The 23843-nt window shown below is 45.0% G+C and overlaps 7 protein-coding genes across 7 annotated transcripts; 3 read left to right on the top strand and 4 right to left on the bottom strand.

The window, feature by feature from the left end:
• Positions 1 to 4674: 4674 nt before the first annotated feature.
• Positions 4675 to 5130, bottom strand: J3458_005685 (uncharacterized protein; the record flags this gene model as incomplete). Its single annotated transcript, XM_066118941.1, has 1 exon — positions 4675 to 5130. One exon carries the CDS (start codon positions 5128 to 5130, stop codon positions 4675 to 4677), a length of 456 nt encoding a protein of 151 aa, XP_065976463.1.
• A 110-nt stretch (positions 5131 to 5240) lies between these two features.
• Positions 5241 to 5884, bottom strand: J3458_005684 (uncharacterized protein; the record flags this gene model as incomplete). Its single annotated transcript, XM_007811950.2, has 2 exons — positions 5241 to 5320; positions 5386 to 5884. 2 exons carry the CDS (start codon positions 5882 to 5884, stop codon positions 5241 to 5243), a joined length of 579 nt encoding a protein of 192 aa, XP_007810141.2.
• A 3400-nt stretch (positions 5885 to 9284) lies between these two features.
• J3458_005683 (uncharacterized protein) lies at positions 9285 to 11195 on the top strand (the record flags this gene model as incomplete). Its single annotated transcript, XM_007811951.2, has 1 exon — positions 9285 to 11195. The coding sequence occupies one exon, from the start codon at positions 9285 to 9287 to the stop codon at positions 11193 to 11195; it is 1911 nt and encodes a 636-aa protein (XP_007810142.2).
• Positions 11196 to 11418: 223 nt separating this feature from the next.
• On the bottom strand, positions 11419 to 11976 carry J3458_005682 (uncharacterized protein; the record flags this gene model as incomplete). The annotated part of the gene is made up of 1 exon (XM_066118940.1): positions 11419 to 11976. The coding sequence occupies exon 1, from the start codon at positions 11749 to 11751 to the stop codon at positions 11419 to 11421; it is 333 nt and encodes a 110-aa protein (XP_065976462.1). The 5' UTR covers positions 11752 to 11976.
• Positions 11977 to 14027: 2051 nt separating this feature from the next.
• J3458_005681 (uncharacterized protein) lies at positions 14028 to 16062 on the top strand. Its single transcript, XM_007811953.2, has 3 exons — positions 14028 to 14562; positions 14642 to 15064; positions 15160 to 16062. Exons 2-3 carry the CDS (start codon positions 14688 to 14690, stop codon positions 15581 to 15583), a joined length of 801 nt encoding a protein of 266 aa, XP_007810144.2. The 5' UTR covers positions 14028 to 14562; positions 14642 to 14687; the 3' UTR covers positions 15584 to 16062.
• Positions 16039 to 18928, bottom strand: ILV5_1 (Bifunctional acetohydroxyacid reductoisomerase). The gene is made up of 5 exons (XM_007811954.2): positions 18527 to 18928; positions 18424 to 18455; positions 18047 to 18325; positions 17307 to 17974; positions 16039 to 17244 (listed from the first exon to the last, which is right to left on the bottom strand). The coding sequence occupies exons 1-5, from the start codon at positions 18723 to 18725 to the stop codon at positions 17217 to 17219; spliced, it is 1206 nt and encodes a 401-aa protein (XP_007810145.2). The 5' UTR covers positions 18726 to 18928; the 3' UTR covers positions 16039 to 17216.
• Positions 18929 to 20251: 1323 nt separating this feature from the next.
• J3458_005679 (uncharacterized protein) lies at positions 20252 to 23160 on the top strand (the record flags this gene model as incomplete). The annotated part of the gene is made up of 7 exons (XM_007811955.2): positions 20252 to 20709; positions 20798 to 21581; positions 21652 to 21875; positions 21938 to 22065; positions 22132 to 22378; positions 22431 to 22946; positions 23009 to 23160. The coding sequence occupies exons 2-7, from the start codon at positions 21031 to 21033 to the stop codon at positions 23158 to 23160; spliced, it is 1818 nt and encodes a 605-aa protein (XP_007810146.2). The 5' UTR covers positions 20252 to 20709; positions 20798 to 21030.
• Positions 23161 to 23843: the final 683 nt, after the last annotated feature.

Below are 23843 nucleotides of genomic sequence, written 5' to 3'. Positions count from 1 at the left end.
TAGCTATTATAAAGTTAAACGCATTTATTTTAATTTAAATTACTTTACTTAAGTAATAATATTAAAGAAGAAAAGCTCTTATAAAGGTATTCTTTAAATAGCTAAACATTAATTATTCTTTACTTATAAAGGTTAAGTAATTAAGCTTCTTACTATTTTAGCTTCCCTTTAATAAGGCGTTTAAAAGTACTATTATTTTAAAGTAATCTTATATAAATTATTAATAAAAGTTATAAAATTCTAGGAATACTTATATCTTATAATATATAATTAATTTTTTTTATTCTTAAATAATTTATACTTATTATAAATCTATTAAAAGGCTATTAATTAATAAAATAAACCTTAAAAATTCTATAAAGGTTTAATAAAAGGTACACTTAAATAGCTTTATAAATAGCTTAATTACTTACATTTATTTTAATATTTAGGTAATATAAGAGGTATATTTCTCTTTTATTTTTAAGAAGATTAAAATATTATTTAAATATACTATATAAATAATATTAATTAGCTTTTATAAGGCTTAATAAATATAATTCTAAAAAGTAATAGGCGCGTTTATAAGGTTAAAGAGTATAATTAAGTATTTATAGTACTTATAATAGGTTTAAAAGGCTATCTTTCACTTATTTCTCTCTTTTATTTATATTTTATAATAGGTATTCTTAATATTAATCTTTAAGAAGAACTTAGCCTTTAAGTATCTATTAAGTAACTTTAAAATTAAGGGTAATACGTAATAATTCTTTTAAATTACCTTATTTAATCCCCTATAATTTATATATAACCTTAAGGTTTTATTCTTCTTAAATAAAAATAAGATTAATACCTTAGCTAGGCTTTTTAAGGGTCTTATTTGTTTATTCGCTAGGTTTTTATTAATATACTAGTAAAGCTTTTTTAACTTAGCTTAAAATAGCGGGTAAATAGGTTTATAAGGTAGCGTAATATTAGGTAAAAGGTTAATATTATAATTAGTATTCTTATATAATAATAAGGTCTTAAAATAACTATTTATAAAGATATTCTTAAAGTTATAAAGCTTTATTAAGATATTATTTATAGAATTATACCCCTTTATTAGTTCTTTACTCTCTTAAGTAAGAAAGTCTTTCTTAAGTATACTAATAATAGCGTAAATTTAAGCTACGTTTTAATACTTCTTAGTAAATTTATAGGGATTATCTAGTAAGAAGCTCTCTCTTTAAAACTTATACTATTACTTTTAGCTATATATAATTATATGTATTTTTTATTTAACTAGTATATATATCCCTATTAAGATAAGGTTTCCCCTTAAATTTAAGTCCCTTTTAATAGTAATATATAATAATTTTAAGGTACGTTTACACTTATAAAAGTTAATAGCTTAAACGAGTACTTTATATATATTATATTAAGAAATTATAAGGGTTTTAATTAACTATAAAATAAGAGCTATTACCTTTACTTAACGTAATTTTTATTACCTTATAAAGTTAATATTAATAAGGTTAAGTATTATATAATTATTAAGATTAACGTAGATTTTTATAATATTACACTTATATATAATAACCTTTATATATAAAGTATTAACTTATTAATACTTTTTAGCTTAAAGTTAAAGTAAAGGTAATTACTTTAACCTTTAAGCGTTTTCTTAATTATTTAGGTTATTTTTAAGTGGTTTATTATAAGTGAGTTAAAGGTAATTCTTATTATTATAATTATAATAATATAGCCTTTCTTACTTAATTAAGTTTATATTTTAATTATAATAATTTAATTATAAGAATCTCTTATTATTAAGGTAAGCTTTTAATAAGTTACTTCTTTCTTATTAGAGTATCTTTAAAGAACTTTTTAATTAAAATAAGTTAACCTTTTACTTATTTCTCTTTAATATAATATCTTAGAATTATTAGGTAATTTAAATTACTTTTTTTTAAGTTTTTTTAAAGATTAAGGTATATAGGTTCATATAGTCTTAAAGTTTAAGTTATAATTTAATAAAAAGAGTAAGTACTTATAACTTTTTATTAACTCTTTTTAGGTATTTCTCTAGTAAATTTAAGTAAATATTAAAGTTTATAAGGCTTTAATTTTCGCGTTACTTTACTTATTTTAGCTGTATAGCTATTTAAGCCTTATAATTTTCCGCGTTCTTTAAAAGTATAAGGGTTTAATTCTAGAATAAATTCTAATTATTCTTAAGGTCTTTCTTTTAATTTATTAATTATTTATTAAGGTATTAATTTTATCTTACCTTATATCTTAAGTTTATATAATTTAAAGTAAGAAGAATTTTCTAGTAATTCTTATAATACTTACGTTTTACTTTATTAAAAGTATAACTTAAGTTATTTATTTAAATCTTATACTTTTAAGGGTTTATTAAATAATAAAGAGAGTTAATATTCTTAACCTATACTTTTTAATTATTACTTTCCTTTAAATTATAAGAGTTATACCTCTTTTTTATTATTAAGTAAGTGGTTTTAAGAATTAATCTTTATAGCTTCTTTTTCTTTTCTTAAAGCTCTTATAACTTCTTTAATTAAGTAATTTAATTTTAAAGAGTTATAATAGTCTTATTTAATTATTTAAGTATTTTCCCTTTACTTAAGGCTATTATATTCTTCTAGTTACTTAGTAATTCTATTAAGTTCTCTACTATTAAAGGTAAAGGCGCCTATAAAATAAGGGTTCTTTAAGTACTTATCCCTATTATTTTAATTAAGTAACTTTTTAAAAAGCTTTAAAAATTATAAGATTATAAGAGAGACTAAAAGTTAAGTAGCTAAAGTAAGGGTAATTATATTATAATAATTAAAGCTTATCCTATTTTTTAATTATATAAGATATAAAGAATATAGTCTTAAAGCCTCTATTCCACGTAACGTTATTAATCGCGTTACAGGTAGGCGGGGTTCCCTAACCACCTTACACGTAATGCCTTTTATTTCTAGGTTTTCCTATTACTTTTAATTAATTTAATTAAAAGCCCGTTAATAAGCTTAATTAACTTTCGCCTTAATAGACAGGTCTAATAGCTTCTATTAAATTTAAGCTTTAATTTTAGCGTTAAGCTTTTATATTAAATCTCTAAGAGGCTTATTTAGGTATAAACACTTATAATAGTAATGTTTTTAATTATAAAGGCACTTTAAAGCTATCTTTAACCTTTCTTATTAATTATTTCTAGGTTAATTAAATGCTTATAATACATTTAAGGTCTCTAATAATAATAGACTTTCTTAGAAGATAAAGGTTAAAAAACCGCTCTTACCTTTTATAGCCTTTTAACGCTAGTAATGCTTTATATAAATTACTAATTTAAAAGCTATTTAAGACCTTATTTATTTAACCTTTCTTATTAAGGTTTAAGAGGTTTAAGATATAATTATTCTAGTAGCTTAAAAATGTAAGGCTAATTAAGGCTATTATAGCTATAAAATCTAGGGTTAGTTAAAGCCCTTTCGTATTAAATAAGTTAATTTAACGAGCTTTTACTAGTACCTTCTATTAGCTTATAATTTAAGCTTTAATTTTCATATAATTAGCGCCCTTTAATACCAATTTATATTTTAATAAAACCTCTCTTTTATATTCCTATAATATAGGTTATAGCTAGGCTTATAGTAGCTTTAATTATCTTAAAACGCTATCTTTAATAGCTATTATATTATAATAACTACTAATAGTCTTTATAATAAATTACTAAGTAACTAGAAGAGCTTTTTAATGCCTTTAATAGGCTTAAATATTAACCTAATAGTTATTTATAAGAAATTTAAGCCTCTTAAATTAAACCTTATTAAGGTTTATAATTATTATAGCCTTAAGGTTAACATTATTAGGTTAGGGTTTTTTTAAAGGGATAATAGCTACTTTATTAGGCTATTAAGGGTTAATTAAATACTAAATACTCTAATTAATAGCGTACTTTTTAACGATAAAAATCTACTAAAACTAGCTTTTTAAACCTATTAGGGTTACTAATAAAGAACCTTTAATATCTATAGCTAGGTTAATTAAATCTTTTATTAAAGTCCTTAAATGTATTATAATTTAACGTTAAAATATCTTAAATTTAGTGGTAAACTAGGCTTATAATTATAACGTTAATAGCTATAAAAGCAGATTAAATAGTAGAATTATCCTTAAAATTAAAGCTATTTAAGTTTGGAAAATAAGCCCTTATTTATAGATATTAAGGTTATCTAATAGGTCACCTAAAAAGTAATTAATTTAAGGGGTTTTACGGTATCCAGCTATTAAAGGTCCGGCTTTAATAGGGTAGTAGCGCGAGCCTTCTTTTAAGGCTTTTCGTACAATCGGAAAGCAGCTATTTGAGGCGTTTTGGGGCTTATCGGGGTCCCCGATAAATAGCAGCCTTTTTCCATTGAAAGGGGCCTTTGGCGTTGATACGAGTCCATGCCCACACTAAAGAGATGAAGAGATCGCTGTCTAAATTTACGTTAGAATTACCAAATTGGTGCCCTAAGACATCTACAATCGATTGAGTCAAAGTGCTTTCGCTTGTCAAATCTAAATAAACGGTCTCGTGCGAATGAGAACCCTCATCGCATTTTTGATATAGTTCGTTAATAAAATTCGCATAGGCTCTCATGGTCGGGTTTCGTTGAACAGTCCCCTTGGCGCTCGCGAGAATGGAATAGCTGGACTCTAAAGAACAATCATGTCGCGTGAGATGCGTCCATGAGCCACGGTCGCCTTATTTACTTCCTGGACAAGAGACAACACGTCTTGGAGGAGAGCTTCTGCTGCCACATTGTTTGCGGGTATCTCGACTGGTTCTACATTGAGCGCAGGCTGGAACCTTTGATCCCCGACCACGATCGCTCCCTTCACAGCCTTGTGGCCTTGAACCGCTTCCTCTATAGTAACTGAGTTCAACTTCTCGCAGTTGGAAAATACAATAATATTGTCAGCCCTTCCAATATATCTCCAATGGTTGGGCAGCGTTGGGTGTGGCTCATAAAGGTTGCCGGTCCGCCACTCAGTCTTTTCAGGCAAGTTGTAAAAAAACGCTTTGCGTCCGGGATCATTCTCATCGTCATTGCGGAGAACCATTTCGTAAGCTTCAAGATTCACCTCAGCTGGCATGAACTCGGCGCCCATATCTTTTTCATTTACAATAAAATGCTGCCACAGTTTTGGAAATGGATCGTATACGGGAGACATCTACTCCGGTATTAGTCCCCACAGGGCCAGACAGGTGACCAGACAACTTACTCGGTAGAGGAAATTAAGCTACCTAAAGCGACACGACTCTCAACGAGCATGCCACCAGCCGCCGGGGCAAGACTACCTACAGATAAAGGTTGTACGTGAGCAAAGATGCCCCTATGATGGAAGACAGTGTTGGGGACTCACCTACACCGAATGCCACGATATCAAGACCAGCCAACACAGAAATGCCCACCTCTGTCAGGCTCATTTTTTCCACAACAGACGGTGGGAGAGTAGCTGCATCTGCACCAGAGTGTACTAAGCTTAGAATTGCCAGGTCAGCACTCAATGGCCCATCTGCAACTCCGTACACCAAAGTCGCGCCGTAAAAGATACCCGCGTTTATCACCAGAGCAACGCCAGCGACGTGGAACTCAGGCATCGGAATAGAAAGCGTCTTAACCATGAATAAGTGAGCAAAAGCACTAATAGTGTCATGAAATTCAGGACCGTTTCGGAGCCCATCAAAAATAGTGAAACACTCTTGCAGCACGACAACAGGTTTTGGGATACCAGTGCTGCCGCCGGTATGTAGTACCACCTGGGGATCCCATCTGCCATCCTCGTACGACCGATCGTAGGGCAGTGAGACGGGCTCCGACTCAAGCCAGACTTGAGGGGCCGCGGCTGGAATAACGGGCATTGGGTGTCTTTCCAGCCACGGTAGAATTGTCTCCAGATAACCTTCTGCAAAATATGGAGCTCTACAATTGGTCGCTTTGAGGAGAGATATCTGGCCCTCGAGGCTATCCGAGGCGACAAGAAGAAAGCCTTGTGCCGTGCTCTGATACAGGCCAGCATGAACATAACGTAGCGTATATCTCCAGGGCCGATGTACGCTATCGTGGGAAATCCTCACTCTGATATCGGCAGTCGGCAAATCGCCGAACCAGTTCGTGACCTACAAAGTTCACAGCGTTGGCAACCTGCATGAACGTTACCTTTTTCCATCCGTCCTTCGGATCGCTGGAAAGGGAAAGATACGCGTAATGTCTGTCCCGTTCATTTTATGCATACTGATCAAGAACATTGATAAGCAAACGTTTCCTATACTCCTATCCCTTCGAGTCAGAGAACGTTTTCGAGGTATGTCGGTGCGTCTAGTCTTGTATGTGCGTTTTCATGATATCTGGCAAGGACTTGGTAAAGTTTTCAAACGTTTCACAAATCTAGATAATAAAAGACCGTTGTCGAGTCCTAGGAGAAGTGAACTGTCGGGAATCCGCGTTCAAATACCTTTTCCAGAGCGAGGAGCAACTGTTGTACGTAATCGAATCGGTGCTCTTGTCCGATCAAAAGTTAGGCATACTTTCCGACGTCCCCCAAACTGAGAGAAACATGACGCAACCACATGCACATGCAACACCATCTTAACCCATAGACCCTTTGACATGGATGATAACTTGCGGAGCTACCGCAGCAAAGGCGGTAAGCAGATTAAATGACGAGGAAGAAATAATTGCCAAAAAACTACGGTGTAGTAGTTACACATCAACTTGCCCAGTGGGCCCAAAGAAACCCAACAAGAGTTGTTGAGCATTTTAGAGAGGTTCTAGCAGCCTGAAAAGAAACCCAGCCGACTCAAGACATGCATACACTCTCTATTACTGGTCAAATTCCCTGCTACGTGGCCACGGCCGCGTCGATGGGAGTTACTGCCGAGGCATCCATATGCATATTAGGCTAATCGTTTTCAAACACAAATATAACACGTTCGATACGAAGTAGTGTGTCCGTTGTACCACCTACCAAAAGTGGAGGAACCTCCGTCGGTAAAGGTGGTTATCCCTCTTTCTAGGAACCCCGAAGCCAAGTCATGGCTTGAAATTTTCTAGAAAAATATTCGGAACTAATTTTCATCTTATAAAATATTTCCCTTGACCCTATTTGAGACATCATGTCGTATCTATGCGTTTCTTGCAAGAATCGACATGAGGATTTACACCTTGGAAAACACCTAACTTATACAGCTAGGCGGGTTAATTGCAATTATATATAAGGACCAGATATGAGCTCTTATTTGGCTATTCTAGTGGAAATTAATAAAAAGAGAGCACCCAAGATGCGGGCCAAACCCAACTCGGGTAGAGACATGAAGCTTGCCGCCATCTGTTTTACACACTTGGAACTACTGGGAAGAGGAGAAAAAGCAAGGTCAGTTTGACACGTCAATCAGCACTCTTAACCTTTCACGGTAGCCCGCTTCTGGCATGCCCGAGACAGGGTTGCATTCCCAATGCCTTGTTACACAACATAAGTGGCAACAACCCCCGTACAACTGAGTTGGTATTAGTAAAACAAAGTAAAATGTCCACCACGCGGCAGAAGTGGCGGGAGCATTATTCATACCCAATTCAACTAGGAGAGTATTAAGATCGTTCTGAAACGTTGGGAGTTCATCCCCGCCGGCAGGACAAGATGGAAACGATGCTGGTATTTCTTGGATGGCACGAAGTTATCACAAGCGTAATTTCAGACTATAACGCCGACATAAATGGGTTGGACCAGTCCATAAAGACCTCTCTCATAGTTTCTTTAAATGAGAGATTCAGCGACATTATAATCATTCTTGTCGAAGTAGGCGTCGAAGTCGACCCCTCTGAGGAGTCGGGCCGTGCTACCGTCTTGCATAAGGAAGGATTAGATAAAGTCTTCACGTCTTTTGTGGAGAATATTCTGACACAAAAGATCACGTTCAATCTTCTTTAATGCATAGAATGGTTCAAGATCTGGGGGCTATAGCTCTTTCACCGCTTCATTCTGTTCCCGCGATTCCACAGCTGATCCCATCTAGCTTAGGCTACACTTGACTATTAAAATGACCAGAAAAGCAGTAAATAAAACGGCAAAGTACATGTTAGCAAGGTATGGCGCAATGCTTTCCCCAACATTTGATTGACCAGCAATAGATACGACTCGGTGCCTCTTCGCGGAGCAGGCACAAACGGATATTCCAATTGCGCCAAAGGCTTGCTTGAGAGTGGAGAGGACCCTTCAGCTCCCGGCGGCGCAGGTAAAATACTTTTGCATCTCTGAAAGTCCGATTTTACACTACAACTGGCTGCTTGAGGAGACTGGAGGAATGGAACGAGTTTAAGTTGCATCAGGTCGTCTCACGATGGTGAGTTTTATATGCTAGCGTGACGACTTCTTCTACAACTACCGCTCACACTTATCATTAAGTATGTTTCTTACAAGTACGAGGAAACTCGAGCCTATAGCTAAGAGCATAGCACAAGTATACCATGTAAAATTAGTCTCGAATATACCAGCACCCCCTATCACTATTTACGTGAGGCGTTAAGAGTTATATTAGTTATAACTACGGTAATCTTCCATCCGTAAAATACAGTTACTCAAGCTGACCATCTATAAAAGTTACTCAACCCCAGTCTTAGTATATGCCTCTACAACCCTAACCCTATACACTAGTTTACCTGATGCCGGTTAACTGCCCAACCTGAGCGTTTCGCAAAGCAGGTCCTCCGTTCGTGCAATAACGTATCCTGAGCATTCTAGATATTCTCTCAGCATCAAGTGAAATGTTTCTCCCCGGAGTACTATCTCGCTCCGTTGCAATAAAAGTTATGGCGTCTCGGCCCGTGCAACTGGGCCTCGGTACGAGGTGACCCTACCACAAGGACGTCATGCAAGCCTCCGTCTCCCCCTTCCCTCCAGAGAAGAAAACCTGTGGCGGATTCGTGCAGGGACTAAAAAGTGTTCTCATGTATATATTACCAATGACCTTTCGAATTTGTAATGTGTTGTACAGAGCGGGGTGGCACACGCAAGCCGGCTTGTTATGCGGCCGCTGGTCGGGTCTGCAGATGCTTTACTTCTGCTCTGCGTAGTTGACTGGCGCGTAACGACGGTTTCTGAGAGGAACTGCGTCATAAGTTGTATACATATAACGAGACAGATTCGTTTGTGGCAAGAGAGAGTGGTCCTTCCTATCCATCCCCTTTCAGCAATTCGTTGGCGGCCTCAAGACCCTGAATTGCTGCTCGACTCAAACCCACAGCCTTCCCTCCTCAGCATACATCATGCTGGATTATCAATATATCCCACTGGAAAAGTCTCAGCTAAGAGTACTGACCCTCCTAGCTGGCGAGTTTGATGATCCTCTGACCGGCGTCTTGACACACCAACAGTTCCTCCCGGGAATTTCCGACATTCCAAAATATGAGGCGGTATCATATTTCTGGGGTGACCAGATGGAAATGACGACAATTGTCATCTATCAAGGTTTCCATCGGAGGAAAAAACTAATTAGACCTTGCCTAGCAACTGCCCTGCGGCACTTCAGACAACAAGACCAGCCTCGAAATCTTTGGTGTGATTCCATCTGCATAAACCAAGACGATCTTGTCGAGCGAGCGGCTCAGGTTCTTCTCATGGGCGAAATATATCGAGAAGCTGACCGGGTCATTGTTTGGCTTGGACCTGAAGAAGATGATAGCTCCGTGGCTTTGAAGATACTCGACCACATTGGATCCAACGTACGTTTCGATCCTGCCAGATATGAATTGTCCCCTCTCCCGGGGACGAATAGTAGATTAGGAGATTTGAATTCGGCCCTCTCGTACAAACAAAGGGAGTGGCTGGCGATGAAAAAGCTCTTTGCCAGACCTTGGTTCACAAGGCTCTGGGTCAGGCAGGAAATCGTTCTGGCGAAGCCATCCGCCATCGTCGTTGCCGGATATTCAACGACCACCTGGACGAGATTTGGGCAAGCAGTGGGATGTATCGAAGTCAAGATTGCTTTGGGCAACACAAACTCGCCCTTTTTGACTCGTTTCGTCCACGACGTTAGCAATATCGTGGCTCTCTTTCGAACCACATTGTTCAGACATCCGGTTGCGTTGCTCAATTTTACGCGCTCTTGCCAGTGCAGAGACGACAGAGATCGAGTGTACTCGCTCCTGGGTCTCATTGACTCTAGCTACAAGATTTGTCCCGATTACTCTCGAAACGCCAGAGACGTCTGCAAAGAATTCATGTTTAGCGTATATAGAGAAGACGCGAGGCTGGATATGCTAGCATTTTGCGACTCTACAGCGAGCCCGAGCTGGGTGCCCAACATTCCGGGGCAGAATCCTGCCCACCACTTTTGGCGCAACTTTGCTACTGGATACTCCGAGGCTCGCTTGAACATGATGCAAGGGGACGTGATGGGTGTCAAGGCGGTAAAGTGCGGACTTGTGTCGAATCTCGTCGGCCACATACCAAGAGGATGTGCTGAAGACGAGTTGAAGCAACGAGTAAAGACCATGTTGAAGCAACAACTTGGTACGGACACTAAGAAGTGGGAACATGGGGCGACAATTCAACTCACGCAGGCATTACTAGGTGGTCACTGGTTCGAAAATACCGGTCACCAACATGACCCCCAGTTAATGGGAGTGGTGTCTGTGCTGAAGAACTGGGTCGTTGAGGATTTCGGCAGAACCAACGGCCAAGATGCCTTTTTGGACATGCTTGTAATCTGGGCCATGTTGAACGCGCTGCCTGGATGGTCCGTCTATCGAGCAAACAATAGTCTATTCGGCATTTGTTCAAACATGTGCCTACCCGGCGATCAAATATACGCCGTCCTTGGTTGCAAGGATCCCATTATACTTCGAAAACGCGAAGATTTGACCTGTTACCGTATTGTTGGGCCGGCATATATCCACGACTTTTCATGTGGGCAAGCCATCTTGGGGCAACCTGCTGTTAGTTCAAGCTTCGTTGATTCATTTGACAATCCATATTTAAGCTTTGAGAGAGAAGATGGCTTAGGGAAGAAAGGCGATCCACATCTCCAACATATCGACTTCCCCTACAAAGTCGAGGACGATCATCCACTCTGGCATAGAAACAAGGGCTCTATCGGCCGTACCGAGGTTGGCTCTTCGCATCTTGAAGCATTCCACGAACGTGATGTTCGAGTAGAGGAAATTCTTCTTCAATAGCGATGTGTGCTTTTACCCATTTCCGTCCGAGTATTCACCTGTACTCATCCAGGTCTGACAAGCAAGAATTGCGTTCAGGGCAAAAGAGGAAGCTTGCGGATATGGAACCCAAGACTACTTCTTACTGAACATCTGCCATTGCTGAAAAGGATTGTGAACTTATAAAGCTTATTCTTCCACTTTGTTCTGTACGATTTGCTGTTTCCAGGTCCATCTCTCTTCTTCACTGCATTTTGAAGCCGGACAGCATCGCCGTGTTCTGAAAAACAATGCCCTCGGGCGAATTTCGCGTGATGCCATCAAAGATGGTTGCCAAGCGTTGGCTCGACCGCACAGAACTCGCGATCACACTGTTGATGTCCTGTTTGTGCATCCAGAGCTGGTTGACAGGCACAGTCTTGATTCGGTTCGCCAACAGATTCACTGTCTCTTCCAACTCAGCCCCAGGAACACACATCAAAACGAAGCCCATCGATGCAGCTTCCTTGCCATCTATGAGATCACCCGTAAACAGCATTCTCTTCGCCTTTTCCGGACCAATTCGATGCGCCCACATGGCTGTTGTAGGACAACCCCATACCCGACTCGGCGCGTAGCCAATCCGAGCCTCGTCCGCCAGGACGACCAGGTCGCAACATAGGGCGATATCACTTCCACCTGCGACAGATGTCCCGTGAACTTACGTTACGGTGCGTTCGCGGCTTCGGAAGAGTTCCGAGTAACACTCGGTCGCTTCGTCAAATAGTCCTCGAAGGGATCGTAGCCTTCGCTTAGATCCTACCGCCTTCGGTTTGGCCACGTTGGACATGTTCGGCATAAATGCCCAAGCCATAGCCCCCACAGAATCCAGGTCCATTCCCTTTGATAATGATACAATGTAACTTGGAATCGAAGTTGGCTAGACGAACAGCGGCCCATAGCTCAGCCGGGACAATCCTGGTCGATTGCGTTGAAATTCTTTGGCCGGTTCAGAATAGTGTACGCTACTTTCCCATCTGATGACGTTGTGTAAATGATAGATTTGAAGTCAGTATTCTCCATTGTGTTTATGGATTATAGGTAACTAGGCTTGTACTGAGCAACTTGAGGTGTCGGCGGCCAGGAGCACTGAGCAGAGAGATTGGAGTATTATTCATCGGGGCGTCCATGTGGTTGGTTTACTCATAAAGCCGAGCTACCCCACACCTCGGTCAGCTCATCTTCCCGTAGCCAGCAATCGTCGTAGACTCGTAGTTTTTTCTTGCTTGGTTCAGAAGTCTGCAGGGCTATCCGTGTCCGCGCTTTCATCTGTCCATGACGACTTAGCACGGGATTGCGTGGCGACTACACGCGTATTCCGCGTAGCTAACTGAGGCAGTTCTGTCAGGAAGGAATTTCCTGGAACGCCGCGGATGCGTCTAAAATTGGATTGACTATAGCTACTTTTTCTGGCTTATTCGCTAGAAGTCTGTGGAGTGCCTTTGGCGTTTGGCTGGCTGACTGGCTGACTCGGCCACACTTTGGTCATTTGATGCTTGTAGCTGAATGTTCACTATGCCAAACGAAAGCCATCAGGCTTCGATTTCACGAGTCTGGAGCGCCGCGGTGTTGGTCGACAGTAGATGCTGGGGGCACAGTCTTCCAACCATCTGACAGAAGCTCTGTCCTGTAATATATTGTTGGCTCAACCGCTGCGTGACGCCTCTTCGGACGCCGTCACGGAGTCGTAATGGGAGCGACTTGCCACCACTGGTCGGACAATAGCAGAGATGGTTTGAGGTGTCTACGCTCGTCCGGTTAGAGAATCATGCCAGAGTCCTTGACGACGAGAGCGGGTGCGAAGTGATTGGCGTAGCACAGGATCATCCAAATATGCTGTTCACAACATGATCGGCCCTAGAAGAAAGCCATGAGGCTCAACCTTGTGCCACCCCCTTCCACAGTCCATAGTCCTTCCGAAGGTGCATTAAATGCCCCGGGTCATTGCGGTCGCGACACGTTGTTCCTGAGGAATGGAACGAGTCAGGCGGGCAAGCGTTCGTGTGTCACTCTCGCAATAGCACCATGCGTTGCATGCCGACTTCGTTCTCGTCAAGGAGACGGTGATGCCTCCGTGCGCCGAGTGGCTGTGGCCATCAACTCAGGCTCCCTTGCCGCCTGGCACCTGAAGGGTGGCTGGAAGGAGATGGAAGCGGCGAAAGCTTGTCGACGGGTACTTGAAATCGTCACCTGTGAGGACTCGGGCACTCTAGTAATTTACCTACCTTGTAGTTAGAAATAGCAGTGGGGTCCACGGCCGAGTTTCGAGCGGCCTTGTCTTCACCTGTAGACCAAAACATCCGGAAATACCGAATAGCCACCCAGTGGAAGCAAATATAGCCTGTATGACCGCACTGCGTTGTTTCTGGGCACAAAAGATAATGCGTGACGGCCTCCTTGTCGTGCATTTCACCATGTTACAGGGTCAGCAAATTTCCTTTGTTCTGTTCCTTTCATCACTCGGTACTTTGCTCAAGTGCGGCTGTCGCGATGCTATTCGCGGTCAGGATTGCTCTTGCCCACCTGTGGATGCAACACTTAAGGAGCCACGGATGCTGGTATCTAGCTGCAGAAGGGTGTATCTAAGTAACTGGACGCATGCCACTATGAACTTTGATGTGCTAGTGTGTACCTGGATCTAGGTGCACAATACATGTCGCCTCTTGTTCCGAATCTATTTGCACGTAATGCACCCCCCTTTTGGTTGGGTCCCTTGGCGCTAAGCCAGTTTAGGAAACATCACTCAATTGGCAGCAAAGAGAGGCAGGGTCGGCGGCGGGAGAGGAACCTCCAAAACCCACACCCCCTTCGCCTGTTGGTCTTGGGTGAGCGTCACGGTCCAGCCTGCGCCAGCGTCGAGAGAGAGAGAACCTTTACCCGATTTCTTGTGCGCCGCCTCTGGCACCGAAAATTGAGGATGAGACCGTGGTCTACGAGACAACGCAACCCCAGAAAAAATGAAAGTGCCTCCGCCCTGCCTCCGTCCCCAACTCTCCCCCATTCATCATCCTTTTTCCATCGCCATCATCACCAGCACCATCATCGCCGCCGCCGCGACTTGAGAACAGCGACTACAGTGCAGTCTAGCATCGCTACAGCTCTACGCCACCCGACGACTGCCCCTGGTCTGCCTCGACTAAATCACACTTTCACCATTGACGCTATACGGCATCACAGCCATTGAACAAACCTTGACAGCACAGTAGCCTTTGTCATCGACTCGTGCCCACAGCACTACCCACGAATATTCCTTCACCCTCGCCTGCCTTTTTTCCTAAAAAAAAAGAAGGAAAAACACACCTCACCTCTGTCATCAGAAATCGGTCAAACAGTAGTTGCCTAGGTCAAGGTATGTTGCCTACATATACCTGATGAAAATTTTAAATATCGACAGCCGAACATGCGCTAATACATCACGAACTATTCAGGCACCTTACGCGACGTTCCGACAGTTCCAAGGCCACATCAGCGAAAATGCCTCCAAAGGCTGACGGTCGGCGTAAATCTGGCGGCAAGCCAGGGTTGCTTGTTACTCTTAAAATTACCGCGTCTAGATTGCGCGAAGTGATGCACGCTGGATCTCCGGATGCTGAGTCGCCCACCCCAAAGGATTCTTCTGAGCCCAAGGACTCGCCTGCTCCGTCTGCCCACTTGGCCGTGTCTGCCGTGTCGAACGGTGACAACGCTTCCGATTCCAACGCTGCGACACCGGCAGCTGAGGGAACTCCTGCACCTGCGTCAATGGCGCCTCCAACAGATGGCCGAAAGAAAGGCGCAAAGAGGTCTGCAACTACGATAGATGGAGTGCCGAAGCCGCGTGGAAAGCCTGGCCCCAAGAAGAAGCCCAGATTGTAAGTCTTGTCTTGCCGCCAGCATATCCCTTGCAACAGGCAGATGTTTTTTTTATACTGTCCGTACTCAATTTCTAACGTATGCATTGCTGCAGGGAGGATGGCACAATCGATCACGCCGCTGTCGCTAGAATGCAGGCAGCCAAACTTGGCCCCAAGGCCAACCAGGGAGCCATCAATGCTGGCCTTCGCGCGCTCGATCGATCCGGCAAGCCTTGCCGCAGATGGGCTCGAGGTGGCTTCAAGCTGAAGAGTTTTACCGGTGTAGTTTGGGAGATTCCTCGCTGGACTGCTCCTATGACAAAGAAGCCTGGCGATGATGACAATGACGAGTCTGGGGCGGCTTCGGCTTCGGCTTCGGCTTCTGCTGATAATAGCAGCGGCAAGGAGAATAAAGCCAATGGCCAAGAAGAAAACAGTGCCAACAACAGCAATGCTGGAGGGGATGTCGAGATGAACAGCGCTCCTAGCATCAATGCTTCGTCACCGGCTCCTATTGCTATATCTGCCGCATCTTAATGGGTGACCTTTTTTTTTATCTCAACTATTTTCGTCTTGCTGCTTGCTTTTCTCATTTCCATTTTCCCATTTCGCGAGGGTTGGAGTTGGCTAGGCGTCTTCGTCGGGCCACATGGTTGACGTGTCACATATTTCGGGTTATCACGGTACTGGACCGTTGGCGTTTCAAAGGTTTCGGGAGCAAGTCATTGGAAGCACGGCCCAAGAATTAAAAGGATACATTGGGGTTGGCGTGCTGCATGTACATTACTGTTAGAATTGGGTCTGTGTCAACAGCGAAGTGATTAATATACTGTGGTATCTTCAGGCACACTATGGGGAGCTTTGAATGTAAATATCGGCGACTGAATGGAAATAGTCTTGTTTCCGACATGTTCATTACCAGAAGCCCCCAGCCTTGAGCATCAAATATATACAGATGTGCCATGGCATCCGCAAGTATCTCTACAAAACGCCTCGCCAACGCCGAGCTTGTACATTTAAACGAATATGCTGGAAGCATCTACAAGGGCATCGAGTGGGTGGCATGCGGCATTCCAGCAGCATGATCTTCAACCGTTGGACGCTCCGATGGTGCGTGGGTTGGTGAAGGGAGGTGTTGGCCCAGGACGCACAGTGCATTTTCTCGCTACTTTGCCAGGGGAAGCTGCAGACCGGTTCTGCCTGGTTTGGGCCCGATAGTCGCTACTTTTGGGCAAGCAAACAAAGATGGATTCATCCGTGATTCATGTGTGAATCAGGCCTTGTCGACTCGACGTGGGAACGTTGTTCGGGAGTCCGGACTGGCGGGACAAGCTTAGTCAGGCGCTTCGACGGTTTCGGCGTGCCGGACGTGCCCAAGTCAGCCAATGCGGATTGGTGGCTTGCACGAGAGGAGTTTTCTTGTTCGTGGTCAAGCTCGACATATGCTGGTACAGTCGAGAACAGAGGGAAACAGAAGCTGGTACGAGAAGCACGCCTATTACAGTGAAGATGTTTTCGTTTACGAGCATGCTGGTGTGGTTTTTTTGGATGATGTGCGGTTGATAGGTGGTGCTGCCGAGTTGGAGATTGTGGGCGTGGCAGTGGCAATTTCAGTCTGCTTCGCCCTCATTGCAAGTTGGGAGGCGACGCAGCGCGATGGAGAATTTGATGAAGGTTCTGCAGACTGCCGGCATCAAAATCGGACTCTCTCTGGTACCTGGGAAGGGAGGAGTTACTCTGCCAAGGTGATGACACCTGGCAGGCTGTCGAGGCTAATACCAACATCCGAGCTTGACATTCAGACCACTCCGTACGGAGTACATGTAGCCGGTTGGACGGCTCCAGTCGAGGCATCGCGCTGGGCCACTCATGTCTTGGACCGCACGAGTGGTGCAATCGTACTGATTGCCCCATTTCGCCGACCTTCGGGGTCCACCAAGTATAAAGCACATAAAGGCATAGGCAGGACATTGCAGTTACAAAATACACCCGGCGTCATTTCAAGACCTAGTTTCAACATGACATGTCAATACTTTTATTCGGTATCACAGCTCTGCATAGCAGATCCCCTCCCTCTGAGTATCTAACAAGTACAAATCCGGGTCAAGCCAACCCATTTTCCAAAGACTCCCTTGTGTGAACAATCGAACGGCAAAAATAATTACACAGCTTATTTCTGGTTCTCGGGTCGCAGAGCACTATACAAAACAAGAGTTAGTAAGCCACTATAATCTGAACGAGAAATCCGTTTGCAACTTACCGAACAGCCTTGCCGGCTCTCCAGATCTCCAGATTTCGGATTTCTTCCATCTCAGCCTCGTACTTCTGGCGATAGTCGGGCTGGCTGTTGTAGTCCAGAGATCGCTGAGTCTCGGTTCCGTCCCTGACGCTGTCGTACAGGTTGTTAAAGACGGGCTTCAGGGCGTCCTTGAACTTGGGGGTCCAGTCAATGGCACCTCGGCGGGCAGTGGTAGAGCAGGCCTCGAACATCCAGTCCATGCCGTTGGCACCAATCAGGGGGTACAAGCTCTGGGTGGCTTCCTCTACAGTCTCGTTGAAGGCCTCACTGGGGCTGTGGCCACGCTCGCGCAGGACCTCGTACTGGGCAAGGAACATGCCGTGAATACCACCCATTAGGCAGCCACGCTCACCGTACAAGTCAGAGTAGACCTCCTTCTCAAAGGTAGTCTCGTACAGGTAGCCAGAGCCAATGGCGACACCCATGGCAATGGCTTTCTCCTTGGCCTTGCCGGTCACATCCTGGTAAACGGCGAAAGAGGAGTTGATACCACGACCCTCACGGAAGAGGGATCGGACGGTGCGGCCGGAGCCCTTGGGAGCGCAAAGAATGACATCGATGTTGCTGGGAACATCGACCTTGGTGAGGTCCTTGAACACGGGGGAGAAACCGTGAGAAAAGTAGAGAGTCTTGGGGAAAAAAAAAAAAGTTAGCCTTATTCATTATTTTCATTTCTGTTACAAGGAATGGTAGCTGCTTACCTTGCCCTCAACGAGCTGGGGCTTGATAGCAGGCCACGTCTCCGACTGAGCGGCGTCGGAGAGAAGGTTCATAACAATGGTACCACGTAAGATGGCATCGTCAACCTCGAACAGGTTTTTTCCAGGAACCCAGCCATCCTGAATAGCATCCTGCCAGGACTTGCCGTTCTTGCGAACACCGACGATGACGTTGAGGCCGTTGTCCCGGAGGTTCAGACCTTGGCCGTGGCCCTGCGAGCCGTAGCCGATGAGGGCCAAAGTATCGTTCTTGAAGTAGTCCTACTGCGGGTTAGCACTTGCAATGCGCCAATTGACCTCTCAAAAAGATTCCGTGATGAATTGTATCCTGCTTCTAAGCAATTCGGGTGGTGACTCACAAGGAGCTTCTCCTGAGGCCAGTCGGAGCGCTCTGTACAAAAAAGTAGCCGTTAGCTCATAACCGTCAGTAACGGCGTCAATTGGATACAAAAAAAGACATACCATAAACATCCTCCTTGTGACCGGCAAAGTCGATGGTCTTGACACCACGAACCTGCTGCTGAGCAATAGCGACGACAGGACGAGCAGCAGTAGCAGCTCGCACCAGTTGTCTGGCAGCGATGTACGAGCGCTGCTGGACACGAGGAGCAGCCAGCTGGCGAGCTGCACGCAGAGACTTGGAGAAACCTCTTGAGGCCATTGTGTACGGAGGAAGAGGAGATTGGCGATGAAAGGGATTGGCGAATGTGCGGATTGGGAGTTTGGGGAAAAGGGGAGATAGAAGGTGGTGAGTAGATTATCCTTTTGGGAGGATGGAGATCGGAACCGGATTTTTCTTGGGGGAAAAAAGCAGTCAGAGCCGGGGGCCGATTTCGGTGGTGGATGCCGTGTGTTGCGAGGGTCGGCGGCACATGCGTCAGAGCATTGCTATTGGCGTACCAAGTCACCTATTAGAGTATAAATATCCTAAGTCTGTATCTCTCATGAAAATAATTTACATATCATAAGTCCATCAATAAGAGATACAATTATGAAAATTAATATCTGTTCTTTTACCTTCTCTCTCCCTCCCTTAAAACTTACCCATAGTTAGAAGGTAGAAAAGTAAGGCATTATTGGTGCTGGTCCTGGAAAGTTATGCTGTAGATTGATTTGGTGGAGCGTTGACTAAATAGGCAATTAGTGGAGCATGCTGCCCGGAAGGCAATCTTTTGTTGCCCCCATGGCAACGCTCATGCGCACTGTCGACTTGGTGCTGGAACACCCAAACACGCAGCTCGGGTTTCCGGACGTGCAGCTCGACTAGTCTCAATCAGTTCGTATTATATATGCGGCTTCTACTGCCATAATTTAAAAAGGGCATATTGGCGCTTCTAATTTTCGCCAGGCGAAATCTAACACTGGCAATATTCGATGTTTGGTGTTTTGAACAGGTCTTTTTCTATCGAGGCTGCTTCGAACCCTGAAAACCAAGGCCCATACATGTACCTGATAATGTCAAACAACCATGGCGGTACTCCGTAGAAGCCACCCATAAAAAGGTGCGGAGACAGACTACCGGACCGACTTGGACTTGTCGAGCTCTATGTTCATTCGGTTGTTCCATCAAAAGGACGCATATGGCCTGTACTCCGTTATTTATTAGGAAGGCGTTGGACATGGCACTAGGGTCTTGTCTGGTACTAGGAATGGAGCACTTGCAGCCGGAGTACGTGCACATGTGAGCAGACACGAAGGGCGGACATTTGTGCCCAGCTCCTCTGCCGCTCGCTGTTGGGCATGCCTTTATGCATGTTTGCACCGGCAAGAATTTCGGTGACAAGAGGCAAACACAAGCCAATTTTGGGCATGCTAGAGTCGTAAGAAGCCGTCATAATCACGACATGTCGGCCTCTCGTCCAGTCTCTTGGCATCATCGGGTCGCTGGCCATTCAACCATGGAGAGCCCATGAGAGGCTGGGGCAGTGGATCCAATGTGCCGCCGTCCAGGCGTCCACCAGTGATTAATGGCGGCTTCAGCGTTCCAAACGTTCAATGTTCCCCATGTCCCACTACCACCAGATAGATCAACTTGCCATGTCATCAGTGCTGGCGCCTGCGCGCGGCCCACTGCTCAGGTGCCGCCAGGCAGTGCCAGCATGCCCAGGTGTCGGTCTGGTACTTTGTACTCTGTACCAGACTCTTAGCTCTGCACCCTGTACTCCGTTCTCCGTACTTACCCATGGAATCACCAGGTGTCTGATCCTCCAAGCGCTGGCATCTACCCAGCGTTTGCCGACGACACCCTCGTATCACTCGACCAACCTTTCATTCCAAACCTGTGCAGCGTTTCAATCACCGCTCGGGCCGTGACAGAAAACCGCTGGGGAAAGAGACCAACACATCGCTTTGAACCAGGGCTCCATCGTAGCCGAGCCGAAGCTCAGCAGCTCTGTATCTTGCCAGTCGGCTAACATACTTGAGTAGAGTGGCACACTTGCAGGCACACTGGTCCGATCAAGCAAGCAGCTTGGCCTTTCAAGGGTCACCAACTTGGGTGCCGAACTCTCGTCTGGTCGAACATAGCCGGTCAGGTACCGCCTACGTGCATAGCTCGCCCACTCTTGAACCACCTTGTCGAACAACATCACAACATCGCGGCAACTACCACCGATCCGCACCACCCGGCCAACTTGACCCTCCAGGCACGCAGAACACCCCCTTCGCACTTTCCGGACCTGTATATCATGGCTAGCTTGGAGCAGCATGGCTCATCTGGTTTCTCCGACTCAGACTCGTCAGCTGGAAGCTCTGGCCGACCGCATTCCCGCAACGCCGCCACGTACACCCCCGAACCGCCGCATCGCTCCAGAGCCAGCTCTCGTTTCTACACGCATCCTTCCCGCACGTCCATCTTGAGTCCCAGCCGTGGTCTGCTGCTCGATCCTGTTCCCGGCCTCGCCTCGGCGACGTCGCGTCGCGATACCAACAACCTGGACGACTCCAGCCTCAACGATCTGGCGACCATGTGGAAGGCCAGTGGCACCTTACCTTCCTTTTCTCGCGGCTTCGATATGTTTATGGCTCCGATGTATTCAGAAAGCTCAGATACTGCTGCCAAAGACCACGATTCGTTCTTCGTCCCGTCATATCTGTCCGAGTCCACCTATGTTCACAAGTTGGAAGCTGCGCACAAGTCCAGGCTTCAAGCTCGGAACGAGGCTTTGAAGGAACACAACCACGAGATGGCGACTGAATTGGCTCGCAGTCAACCCGGACTGAGGATGTATCCCTCGTCAGTTAGTACCGGGCCAGGACTGCCCCGCACGAGCCTGGAGCGACTGAGTTGGCCAAAGTTGGAGGACGAACTGACGCCGCTGCCGAGTCGCTGGAACCCTGGTGATTCTTGGGGGTCTATTGAGTTTTTGGAAGCTGCGCGATCTTTGAAGTTCATCGGGCCCAGAGGTCACCAAGACAGGGATCACGAGGCGGCTGCGGTGCGAGCCGACTACCCCATGCCCGCAGAATGTGGAATATACTATTACGAGGTTCACATCCTATGCGGAAAACGCGACGAGTAAGTCATGTGGACCTGGAAATCATGTTTGGATATCCGTCAACGCAAGAGCAAGCTGACAGTATAGTAGCACTACCATTGCCATTGGGTTTGCCACAAAAGGTGCGACCATGTCGCGGCCAGTAGGTTGGGAAGAAAATTCTTGGGGGTATCACGGAGATGACGGCCGTTGCTTTACTGGGAACAATACGGGACGGCCATTTGGTCCAACGTTCAGCACAGGAGATGTCATTGGCTGCGGCGTCAACTTCCGCGACCACACTGCTTTTTTTACCAAGAATGGCGTCAAGATCGGTAAGCCTCCTTGATCGTGGGACAATGCCGTGTGGGTGGCTCTGCTGATAGTCCATGTGCAGGTGTGGCCGTCAACGACGTCACCCAAACTAAGGTTTTCCCTGCTGTTAGTCTGAAGAAGCCAGGAGAACATATCATGGTCAATTTTGGGCAAACGCCCTTTGTTTATGACATTGATGATATGATGAGAGTGAGTATCTTGTGCGATGTTTTCAGACAATGCGCCATGCCACCACACCTACTAAACGGGAGATAGGAGCAACGGAGAAAAATCCAAGATGATATCGAAAAGACTGACGTCTCCAGGCTTGAGCCTGGACTGGGCGAAACAGACCTCATACAGGCCCTGGTTTTACAGTTCTTGCAGCATGATGGCTATGTGGAAACAGCCCGAGCTTTTGCAGAAGATATCAAGTTGCAGAAAGAGGCTTTGAACTTGGATCCTAATGTCACTGTCGACGGAATCAACGTCAAGGATGACGAAGACGCTAACAACAGGCAAAGTAGGCTGACAACTCTCCACTTGCTGGTCGCTGGTACTAACACATAATGTAGAGATTCGAAAAGCCATTCTTGATGGTGAGATTGACCGTGCGTTGAAGCACACACACGTTTACTACCCACAAGTATTCAAAGAAAATACACAAGTTCATTTCAAGTTGTGTTGCCGGAAATTTATTGAAATGGTCCGGAAGACGGCACAGCTGAGATCCGCAATTGACTCGAAACTGAGCAACGGACATAGACCCGGCTCCAGCCCTATTTCGCAGAACATGGACGTTGACGTCAACGGCGGGGACGATATGGCTTGGAACGAGCATACGAATTTCGAAGCCGATATGCAAGGCGCTCAGTTCGAGTTGCTGAGGCTGGAACAAGAAATGCTCAGCTACGGACAAACCCTGGGGGCCACATATGCAGGAGACCCGCGAGTTGAAGTCAGCAAAGCACTTGGGGAAATTTGGGCGTTGGTGGCGTATTCCAATCCTGTTGTGGAACCAACAGTTAGCCACCTGCTTGATAAGAAGGGCAGGGTAGTTGTTGCAGAGGAACTCAACTCGGCTATTTTGGGTAAGTGTCGTTGTGAGCGCAGCATCTGTCTACGCCAAGTCTTGTTGCTAATTCATGGACAGCGTCCCTGGGCAAATCTTCGCAAGCATCTCTTGAAAAGCTCTTTGCCCAAACCAGTGTGCTACTTGAAGATCTCGGGGCGGATGGCGATGCAGGTGCATTTGTCTCTGTACAAGATGTTGTGGACAGCATCAAGCCCGGCCCACGGTTGTAGTAGAATTGGAACTAAAAAATGGTTTGTTGCATTCATCACAACCTATCCAAGCCATCCTTTCCCACTGTGTTGCATTGATTAGGCGGCGTTCCTGGCGCTTGGTAGCTTTTCTATTTTTATATTTTTTCCCTCGCAATCCAACATGACAACTGGGCGGGTGGGTTATAGTTTTTGTGAGCATGTGGTATCTGAATCCAGAGGTGGCGTTGCATGGATTTTACGTGCGCTCATTTGATTTACGAAATTGGATGCTCGAGAGAAACAGTGGTATCCTGTATGGTTCCCATCAGCACTTAGGATCGTACCAGTAGGACTTGTGGTAGATGATTCAGAGCGGGGGGGGGACGGACGTGTATGTTAGTTGAGAATGATAGCGGAAGCGGAACAGCGATAGAGACGGTGTCAATATCCAGCCGTGGCATGCGGTCGTGTATTCAGAGACTAGCGTCACACGTGTGGTATTGTTGCATTGCAACCGTGTTTCTGCGAATTGAATAGATCAAAAACCGTATGGGTTTCCATGCTCCCATGATTATTGGTATTCATGCTCGAGACAATCCATAGTACGCAAGGTCCGCAACCTCGCCAAAGATGGGGTGGGAAAAAGCCAAAAAGCCAAATATCCCTGATCCCAAGTCATATTTTCACCATTTCAGACAGGCAAACGGGGCAGAGTAGTGTCG

The sequence above is a fragment of the Metarhizium acridum genome (assembly GCF_019434415.1).
Source record: "Metarhizium acridum strain ARSEF 324 chromosome Unknown scaffold_31, whole genome shotgun sequence".
Taxonomy (NCBI): domain Eukaryota; kingdom Fungi; phylum Ascomycota; class Sordariomycetes; order Hypocreales; family Clavicipitaceae; genus Metarhizium; species Metarhizium acridum.
Note: the sequence above shows the minus strand (reverse complement) of the source record. Positions and strands in the feature narration are given on the sequence as shown.

What these genes read in the sequence shown, in the direction of transcription:
- J3458_005681 (XM_007811953.2), top strand. Translation starts at nt 14,688, where the DNA reads ATGCCTCCAAAGGCTGACGGTCGGCGTAAATCTGGCGGCAAGCCAGGG. An exon ending in CCCAAGAAGAAGCCCAGATT is followed by an intron (nt 15,065 to 15,159) that starts GTAAGTCTTGTC and finishes GCATTGCTGCAG; the next exon opens with GGAGGATGGCACAATCGATC.
- ILV5_1 (XM_007811954.2), bottom strand. Translation starts at nt 18,725, where the DNA reads ATGGCCTCAAGAGGTTTCTCCAAGTCTCTGCGTGCAGCTCGCCAGCTG. An exon ending in GGCCTCAGGAGAAGCTCCTT is followed by an intron (nt 18,326 to 18,423) that starts GTGAGTCACCAC and finishes AACCCGCAGTAG; the next exon opens with GACTACTTCAAGAACGATAC. An exon ending in AGAGCCGGCAAGGCTGTTCG is followed by an intron (nt 17,245 to 17,306) that starts GTAAGTTGCAAA and finishes TGTTTTGTATAG; the next exon opens with TGCTCTGCGACCCGAGAACC.